The sequence below is a fragment of the Cydia fagiglandana genome, chromosome 7 (genome assembly GCF_963556715.1).
Source record: "Cydia fagiglandana chromosome 7, ilCydFagi1.1, whole genome shotgun sequence".
Lineage (NCBI taxonomy): Eukaryota > Metazoa > Arthropoda > Insecta > Lepidoptera > Tortricidae > Cydia > Cydia fagiglandana.
In genome coordinates this window covers 16,115,730-16,125,818 of record NC_085938.1, presented here as the reverse complement: position 1 = coordinate 16,125,818, position 10,089 = coordinate 16,115,730, and the positions used below count along the sequence as shown (strand labels likewise).

Sequence of the window (10,089 nt, the reverse complement as noted above, 5' to 3'; positions counted from 1 at the left end):
TATATCTTTTTACGGAGTTTCAAATTCCTAGCTTAAAAGAAAACTTTAACCCCATACAAACTTTCATCCCCTTTTTAACCCCCTTAGGGGTTGAATTTCTCAAAATCGCTTCTTATCTCTTGTACACTTTATAAATGCAATCTGGTGTGCAAATTTCAACTTTCTGGCTTTTGTAGTTTCGGCTCTGCGTTGATGAATCAGTCAGTCAGTCAGTCAGTCAGGACACTTGCATTTATATATATAGATAATAAAGATTAAATAAATAAATAATTCATTACCCGAATCGCGCCGTATATCTGAAAAAACACGCATTTTTTAATTTTTATATGCTTTCCGAGCAAAGCTCGGTCTCTCATAGGTATATTTAGAATAAAACGAAATAAATTAAGAAGCGATCATTTTTATTTATTTTTTATAACATAGTCAAAATGTAAATTTTGTAAAGTTTTGAATAAAATATTTAACAATATTACATTAACGTAAATATATTAAATATAGTTTTACGATAAAACTATCTAATAGGCTTATAAATATTCGTTCTGTAACATTTATTTAAGATTCTTATAATAACTATTATATTTCACTAAGGCCCACTTGCACCATTTCACTATCCCGGGATTAACCGGTTAAACCTGGAGTTACCATGGTAACCAGTACAATTTGACACTGGTTTAACGGTTTAACCGCTTAACTCCGGATTAGGGGGATGGTGCAAGTGGCGCTAAGGCATTTTTCGCCAACGGGAGTTAATGCAACCGAGAGGTAAATGCTCCTATTCTGGAAATAAAATTAAGATGGGAACTGTTGAAGGCACTTTCACCATGGGCGCAATTTGTAATACTAGAGTAGACGCATTTGCTTCAAGGCTGCAATTACTTCGATCGACCTTAATTAAAATAAAATAGTAAATTTATTTAAAATTAGACATTCAAAGATGAAATTGAAACAAGAACAGTTCAACACTAAGCAAAATAATTCGACATTTAAATTACCTCATAATCTTTTAACTACCAAAATAATGTAATTAGCAATAAGTTACGCGATAATAACATTTTACTAAATTATTTTGCAATATTAGTTTGGCACAAACTAACAGAGGCAATTCTTACCAAGCCAGTAAAAAAATGTAGGTATAGAAATTAATAATACCAATGAAATCATTTTATATCTGTAATAAAATTCGAAATAATAATTTAGTCCGTCTCAAATAACAGCAACAGCCCTATTGAATACAAAAATATAGAAAAACACAAATACAACATCCTTTAAAAATAGGCCCCTGAAATAAAATGGGAATATGGAAAAGAATATATTTCGCTTTCCACCTTAAACATCCTGAATTGGCTTTATTTCCAAACGAAACAACTAAATCAACCCTTTGAGCCAAGGTTAAACAAATAAATAATAAATTAGGTATCTAAATAGATCTAAATGAAACCTTACATCTATTTGGGGTAATAAAGTATTTTTTCTCACTGTTTTCGTGTAGCATTTATCCTGTTTCTCAATACTGGTCATACTAGTTTTAAGCACTTAACTTATAAACGATACATGTTCCTTATTCCTAATAATATCACAAACTTGTTGTGAGTTTCAAAAGTTTATGTCACTTTTGAGAACTATCCAAAATACAATTTAGTTATTTGACATCGGCTACGTATAGGCACACTTAGTTACATGAAAACATAAATGTATCATTAAATGGGGTGACTATGAGCTCAAATAGTTTCAACCAAATGCTTGAAAGTACATACATATTTTTAATGTTTTTTAAGAAAGATTCAGGTTGCCTCGAAAAAAGGCTTGCGTAAATTTATTCGCTTGTTATGTCGCCAATACTGAAGCACTGATTCTATATAAAACGCGCGCGGCAAGCGGCCAAAGAACCATACCTGGAGCTCATAAATTCATTGACTCTAGGTTTATCTAGCTTGATTAAGCTTTAATTCAGCTGCTTCCCCATTTTTTAGGGCACCCCATTTTGCGATACTTACTTTCATTGTAGATTATTATTAGCACCAATTACAAACCAGAATATTTTCATTGTTTTGTTATTTACACCTCACATTTTTTTTTCTAAAGTTACTCCCAACATACATTTTATGGTAAAAGTGAAAAAACTAGTTAGAATTAATCAAATAAAGTGACTGATTCCATAAATTAACAACAATATAACGATGAATCTGTCTTAATCTAAATGTTTAATAGGCTAATAAATGATAAATTTCAATTAAAGTTATCGGATTAACCCAATTTTTCGCCAAATGTTATGTAAAATTGCTTACGCTAACATAAAGTGTCTCCCGTTAAATGTAGGACGGCAAATTTATTTTCAAAAAGGCACATTTAATTTGATACACTCCGAATACAACTACACAACTTTAAGGCACACTTGAATCCTTAGTAACCACCATAAATAACTAACATTACATATTTAAATATCGTTTGGAATTAAATCCAAAATCATAAATAAGATAATTATTATCTACATAATGTAGATAACTATTTTGCAAAAACATTTTATAGTGTACTTTATCCATTATTAACTTGCATTAGTAAAATTTTAATTTCTTTGTCCATGGCTAGACCACATATGCTCTTTAAACGTCTCTCGCATTGTAAAAGACCTGGGACAAAGGTAGCAGCAAAGGCGATTGGTTAAGTCAGAGTGCATAAGCCTGACATGGTATTTAAGCGCAGATTGGTTAGAATATTTCATGCCGCAATGTGGACAGTCACCGCAGATAGCGGCATGGTTTGACTGGTGGGAGACTCCCTGTGAAGTAGAAGCACCTACGGATAATCCGGTGACACTTGACATGCCTGCAAGTAATAGTAACGCTTGAGATTGTTCCTGTGAGAATGTGTTTTCTGCATCTGTACTGTCTTGCTGCTCCGACAGCAATATTTCCGGTTCATACTCAATATCTGACTTCGGTGATTGTTTTTCAGGTTTCACTAAAATGTCTTCTCCGGGTAGTTTTAGAGGGCTCTTTGCTGCAGGATTGGTTGGTGGAGATTCGTTATTTGTATCCTTACTTCGCGACGTACACATATCTGCTATGTTTGACACTTTCTTAGTCGTTGAATTGTTATTGGCACTGATATCACTTTTAGATGGATTAATTCCTGTAATAACAAAAAAGGGTGTTTCAAAAAAAAACATAAATAAATTGTTTAATGTGAATACAATATAATAGAAATCTATGTTGTTTAATATCATAATAAGCTACTATGATGTAGAATATGGTAATGCACTGCAATCTATTGATAATTCAAAATACAGTTATACACCATGCATTGTTTATATATCACTTAATAATGTGAAATGTATGTGACATTATTTTCGAAAGAACTTAACAGGAATATATATAAATCGCAAGTTAGCATTTTGGAGATTTTGTGCACCCTAACCATATACCAAATATACCAAATGCCAAATGTAATGCCAAATGTGGCATTGATAATATTGATATGGAAAATTGGGGCCAAACCAAATATTACCTTGTAGCAAGGACCTGGCAAGCATACTGTTTTCATAATCTGGAAGACTGTCATCATTTTCCGAGTTATTTGTGGGCACTGAGATGGGTGAATTGTTGTCATCAATCTGCTCTGTTTTTATTGATAAAGGAATGTTGTCGCCTTGAGCCTGAAACCAAATAAAGAAAGTATTTATTTTAGTTTAATATCTAGATGGAGCTGGAGAAAATTGGCTAATCAAGGCAAAAGACCGAGAAAGGTGGAAAGATATGGAGGAGGCCTATACCCGAAAGAGATCCTTAATATAGTAAAATAAACAACAATATTAACAGAAAACTTCTTAATGAAATACTATTTAAGGAAAAATAAAGGCTTAAATAAATTAATAAATAATTAATTCTAGATGTTTGCCTTTGCCTGTGTGGGATTTTACTGTCATTCCTCATTTCTCCCCCCAAAGACTGTATTTCCAAAATTGCTGTTTACATGCCACATTTCATCAGAATCAGTTCAGTATTTCGTTATGAATAGATAGCCAACAGACTAAGTTAATTTAAATCCAGTGATACAAATGAAAAATACACGTTTTTTGTTGTCCACATGAGAAATATCGTATGAAGACTTGTGAGTGAACATTACACATCTGTTTTGGTCTACAGTAAAACAAATTATAAACAAAGTCAGAAAATTAAAAGATGTTAAGTCTTCTACACAATGTGTAAGTGCAGATGTGAAAAATAAATACCTGATTCAGTTTAGAGGTTTTCCCATTAGCTATGATGGGTTCCGGGCAGTTTTCAGGTTTCTTCTCAACTTTTTTATCAGCTACAAAAACCGGATTCTCTACCATTAAATGTGATAGATTACTCCTATTGTAAATATCACAAGTTTCTAATAATTTACTCTTTTTGTGACTCTCTCCGATGTCATTAGGTTTATCAGACGTACTGCTCCTTCTTTTCTTTAGAGCGGGGATTTTTACTTCTTTGCTTGAAGCACCAAATTGTGTTTTTGAGGATATTGTCAGTTGTGTATAAAGTTTGTTTGATGTGTTCGGGGATATAAAGTTTTCTTTCTGTAAAAAAAAACACATACAATTAGAAATTAATGTTTTAAATTAAAATTTAGCTTTTGTTTAGGTAAACAAAGTTGTTTCTAAACAGAACAGTAAAACCATTCCTTAACCTTTTGCTTCCCACCAATTGACTATGGGGCAATGAAGAGAATGAATATTCAATTCTAAATTTAAAATTTCACAGTTATGTTCAACTGGCAAATTTAGGCTCCTGAGGGTTCAGAGATTAATTGCACATCAAATTGATATCAAATGATCTCAGGGTGACAGTAATTAATTAAATTAAATTAAATAAGCCTTTAATCCATATAAGCCTTTACCTGTTGTGTTACTCCAGTCAATCCCTTAACTTGCAGAAGAGCTGCCGTATGGAGGAATGAAGACAGCTTACTCTCTTCTATGAAAACTTCTCCCTGGTACATGTACGATAGCAAGCTGACAATGTCATCGGCAGATACATCTTTGAGGATGATCACTGGATGCTGACATGGATTTTCCTGAAATGGTATAATTGTTTGTTATGAAAAGCAGTAACAGGATAAAAATTACCTACTATATAATAGATTATGGAAGAACTAAGATATTGACAGTATAAGTAGCGTTTTAAAAATGTTGGTAAAATATTAAAAACTAAACTTTTACATTGAAAGGTCAATAAAATAAGCAGGTAAACAAATAGGTATGTTCATTCAAATTGCATCATGGCAGTAGCTACAAAGTCCTTGGAAAACATACTTTTACATCAGAGGAGCCGTACAAACTGAACTCCAAGGTTATTAATGTAGCGAGTCATTCACCTTGAACACATTTCTGAAGTACGGACTGCAGGCTGACAGTATAACTTTATGAGCCTTGATATTTCTTCCTTCGCATGTAAGTGTCACGTCGACCAAATCCTCAGAACACTTCAATGAATCCAATGCACTCACTATATTGGTCTGGAAATTGTTCCAACGTAAACAAAACTGATCTGCCATGGTTACGTTTTTAGAAAATAGTCGCTTGCTGGCCACCTTTATTTTGACACACGGCAATATGATTGTTTTTTTAGAAAGGACTCTTTACTACATTTTGTCTCGTCAGAAACACACATTACACCAATCCTAATTAAACTTTCACTCACAACTGTAACTTTTCGATTCAACAATTTGTTATCGGTCGTATGAAATGCACAAAAATGCAATGAATGACCTCCATTGATTCTTCTTTCACTCGAGGGCGCGCGCGTATCGTTTGTTGGTTGCCCTCTATTTCAAACTGTTTAAGTTATTGCAAAAAACGTTGTGATATACGGAACCTAAACCTTTTCTATCAAGATCCTTATGTTGGTCACACTGTAAACAAAACTTTTATCTATGGTTCAAAAAGTGTTGTTCTCATAGACTTACTGTGACTTACACTGAAATATGAAACCCACTGAAAATATAGGTCTATGATGAAACCTAGGTCTATGTAGACTTATAATATATAGAGACGGTGTCTCAGCGAGCTGTCACTGTTGCCACTTTTGTTTAGTGTACGATTAACAGTGAGGCCCACCTTGCTGTAGCCATGTCGATAAAGTCATATCGATAAACTATCGACATTTCTTGCAATTTTAATTTTACTTCAAAGGCTTAACGATACCTAAAATGACCAAAAACGCTTTAATGCTTTATTGTGGTTATCAGATCACAATTTTATAGTCACGCCCCAGCAGGGAACCAAGGGAAAGTTCAGATATTTAATTAAAATACATAAATACCTCCTAAAGTAGGTGTTCCGCAATAATTGAATTATATTTTTATATTATAATATATTCATTATCCATTAGCATTTCAATTATGTTTATGTTTAACGAAGATATTGAAGCTTCAATTAATCGCTATTTCGTTCCGCTGTGTAGCGTTTATCGATATATAACATGATTAAAATCGACTTTTCACATCCCTAAAAGAGCACACATATACGCATTTACGCACACATACACATCCTGGGCGCATCAAGAAAGGCAACACTTGATTTGAAGTCCACCGTGTCAATAGTATGGTTGTCCTTTTTTGACAAACGGCATTTTTAAAAGAGCGAGGAGAGAGAAATGATACTAGTTGCTGCGCCGTGAAAGAGAACAGAAAACGTCGGGCCCTTGGTTGTTCTAAGTTGTTCTCTTTCTAGAAAACAAATTCGAGAATTTTTTTTTTAAACTCCTGTCTACTTGACAGCTGGTGCTTGACGCATTGAAAAACAGAGCAACGCGGTAACCGGTAACTACGTTTTGCAAACAAAACAAAAAGCCAAGTAGATCTTCATTACAGAGAGATTTCTTTGTATATACAACACTAATAACGTCCTTTGTTCCAAATAACATTGAGTGGGATTACTAGTGACTAAAGTCTTAAGGCAGTTTTATTGAAATGGCTAACGATCCCGAAAGGTTCGATACTATGCTGCTGGCGATGGCCCAGCAGCACGAGGGCGGTGTCAAAGATGTAAGTTACATGTTGTTTAATCGAATTTTATTATTTACTTGCTGCACTTGAGTCTAGAAACTTGTCAAAACCAAAGTCGTTGAGGTTAGGAACAGTGACTGGTAAATTATCTATTTCTAATGATTTATCGTTCTACTACACTATACTAGAACTAATCTAGTTTATAATGAATTTGATTTTGGTTTTTCTTTATTACTAACTTCAGAATATCATTGTTTGCAGCAGCAAGTTTCACCAAACACCTTCTATACTTGACGTATCCGTGATGAAGCCTCAATCTTAATAGAAAGCCTATACTTCGTTTTTTTTAGCATTAGAAATTAGGTAAACAATCTTGATGTGTCTTTTAATTGGAAAACACATTTTAAAAATAAGTTACGGCAAATATGTAACAATTATGAATCTAATACGATCATTTATATTCTTCTGCTTTCATAAGTAATAGTTATTGATTTTTAAAAAGCGTTTTTCAATTAAAAGACGTGCCAAGATCGCTTACCATCTTTCAAGTTCTTTCTAATGCTAAAAAAAACGAACTATAGTCGAATGTACATTTTGAACTTAACTGTAATCATATTTAAACAAACACTTTGAATTGAATGAATAATAATAATTCTGACAATGTGGGAATGAATAAGGCCCAGAAGGCCTACCGCGAACCATGTTCCATGCTGCCTTCCTTTCACACTTACATACGAATTTACAAGTGCGACAGAGAAGCAACACGTCGAACGTGGTTGGCGGCCCCTAGTTATACCAAACACAATTGAAAAACTGACAAAAGTCACTGAGCAGAGAACTATGAAACTGTCCATACTATATAATTTGGAAAACGTTTTAATGGTGACAGATGGTTTGATGCAACCAACCCTAGAAACTGTACTTTTGATTGATTTTGACCTCTGCTTAGTCAACCATAATCATTGTGCAATAAATATTTTATAAAAATTGCAGCTCCTTCATACCATAGTTAGTTTCCTTTCAAGAAAAACTGACTTCTTTACTGGAGGAAAAGATGGAGAATGGGAAAAGGTAAGGGATTTATATGTACTATTTATTTAAAGAAAACATTAGTTTTTTGAATATCACTTTGGCTCTTTCGCCTTAATATTCAGGAAATATTTTGATTGAAACAAGCAATAACTAGAGATAATATAGGGAAACCTCTAAAGTAAATGAAATCCATTCCTGCAAGCTTATAATGTCCCATGAGCTACAGTATGCACACTGAAAATGGCATTTTTAGGGTTCCGTACCCAAAGGGTAAAACGGGACCCTATTACTAAGACTCCGCAGTCCGTCCGTCTGTCACCAGGCTGTATCTCACGAACCGTGACAGTTGAAATTTTCACAGATGATGTATTTCTGTTGCCGCTATAACAACAAATACTAATAAGTATGTAAACCTCGGTGGGCGAGTCCGACTCGCACTTGTCCGGTTTTTAAAATAATTGTATGTGTTATTACAGAGTTTTCCTTAATCTACGATAACCGCTTCTGTGTGCCTTTGGGCACAGGCCTCCCCCAATCTTCTCCACTCTTCCTTATTTTGCACTAATCTGGTCCATTGCATTATGTTGTCTAATTTTATGATAAATTCTTAAATATGAGCTCTATTAATTTCAGGTGGTTAAAGATACATTCTACGCCCACGCAACAAAAGCTAAGGAGGCAGCAGATAAAATCAAGAAAGAAAAAGAGGAAGAAGCGAAGAGACTGAAAGATATTCAGGCAAAGAAAGAGAAAGAGCGTCTCGTACAAGATTTCGAGCCAGCTAAGGTTTTGGAGCTTACTGACCAAGAGGCTGATAAAATGCAAGCTGATATAGATATGGAAAGGAACAGTAAGTGTGTCAATAGCTAAAAACACATATATTTATTTTTTATTTATTGAGTAACATATGTCTAAATAAAGAAGAAAATAGTGTGCTCGAATTTGACAGCTAAACAAGATAGTGCTGTACAGTCGCCATCAGATATATCGGAGCAGCCAAGGTGTTCACAAATATCTCAACACACATCTATTGTCAAGACGCGAAGAAGAGAATGCGTGTTTAGATAGTTTTGACCACCTTGGCTGCTCTGATATTTCTGATGATGACTGTTCACTTTGATTGTTAGATATTGATGTTTGACAATTCAGTGACCACAAAACGTATGGCGCAGTACAGCGCCATCTGTTTCAGATGTTAAACACACATTTTTGCACATTTTTTTGCTTAGATTATACCTCCCATCACATTCAACAACTCTGTAAAAATATGCCATATGAATAGGAATAGCAGTAAAGGGGATGATGGCCTTATCTTTTGAAGATTTTTATTTTACTAAGGAACTACTGTCAGTCTCCAAAATCTATATCATACGCGCGATTTCCTCGTGCAGAAAACACGATGTAGATGTTTCTCGGCTGAAGCGGCGCGCGCGAGGCACGTCTACATTGTCCGTTTTGTGCGCGAGAAAATTGCCTCATGCTAATGCTCGCTCTGTTTGGACCTGGCTGATAAGACAACTTTTTTTTCTAGAAACAAAAGAGGTGGGAAGTGGCGATGGTGGTGAAAGCAGCACCGAAGCCGATAAACCTACCGAAGAAGAAGATGATGACCCCAAAGAAAAAGGCAAGCTGAAGCCTAACGCTGGCAACGGTTGCGATCTGGAGCACTACCGGTGGACGCAGACTTTGGAAGAGGTTGAGGTAAGTGATACAAAACCTTCTTCCTTTTTCTATCCTGTTACCCCCTGCTGGGGTGTAGGGTTGCCACCTATAAAACCTACAACAAAACATTCTACATGAGGAAAACCATATCAGGCCCTTTTTTCGGTACAATCATGAAATTCTCTGATATAAAGTATGGACGCTAAGAACGAAGAATTTCACATTGACCCGCCATTTCCTATCGCTATCGCATGAGCATATTGCTGTCCCGCTTGCACACCTTGACCTTGATCTTCAGCTCAAGGGCGGGACAGCAATATAATTACACGTTTGCGATAGAGATAGGAACAGGCGGGTCAATATACGAAATTATTTGTGCTTAGCGTTCTTACTTTAGCATTGTAGATT

The 10,089-nt window shown here is 34.8% G+C and overlaps 2 protein-coding genes across 2 annotated transcripts in view; one reads left to right on the top strand and one right to left on the bottom strand.

The window, feature by feature from the left end:
• Window positions 1-384: 384 nt before the first annotated feature.
• On the bottom strand, window positions 385-5,802 carry LOC134666033 (broad-complex core protein isoforms 1/2/3/4/5-like). Its single transcript, XM_063523139.1, has 5 exons — window positions 5,356-5,802; window positions 4,879-5,055; window positions 4,229-4,558; window positions 3,505-3,652; window positions 385-3,129 (listed from the first exon to the last, which is right to left on the bottom strand). The coding sequence occupies exons 1-5, from the start codon at window positions 5,533-5,535 to the stop codon at window positions 2,564-2,566; spliced, it is 1,401 nt and encodes a 466-aa protein (XP_063379209.1). The 5' UTR covers window positions 5,536-5,802; the 3' UTR covers window positions 385-2,563.
• A 900-nt stretch (window positions 5,803-6,702) lies between these two features.
• The window catches only part of LOC134666034 (nuclear migration protein nudC), a 52,080-nt gene continuing 48,693 nt past the window's right edge, over window positions 6,703-10,089 (top strand). Inside the window, exons 1-4 of the mRNA XM_063523140.1 lie at window positions 6,703-7,026; window positions 7,981-8,058; window positions 8,653-8,869; window positions 9,551-9,720. Of these exons, the coding sequence (XP_063379210.1) occupies window positions 6,952-7,026; window positions 7,981-8,058; window positions 8,653-8,869; window positions 9,551-9,720 (540 nt within the window). The 5' untranslated portion in view covers window positions 6,703-6,951. The remainder of the gene's footprint in view (window positions 7,027-7,980; window positions 8,059-8,652; window positions 8,870-9,550; window positions 9,721-10,089) is intronic.

Excerpts from the sequence above, each read along its gene's own strand:
- LOC134666033 (XM_063523139.1), bottom strand. The coding sequence starts at position 5,535 with ATGGCAGATCAGTTTTGTTTACGTTGGAACAATTTCCAGACCAATATA. Across the intron at positions 5,056-5,355 it reads ACTTCAGAAATGTGTTCAAG|GAAAATCCATGTCAGCATCC; the intron begins GTGAATGACTCG and ends ATACCATTTCAG. Across the intron at positions 3,653-4,228 it reads AAACCTCTAAACTGAATCAG|GCTCAAGGCGACAACATTCC; the intron begins GTATTTATTTTT and ends ATTTGGTTTCAG.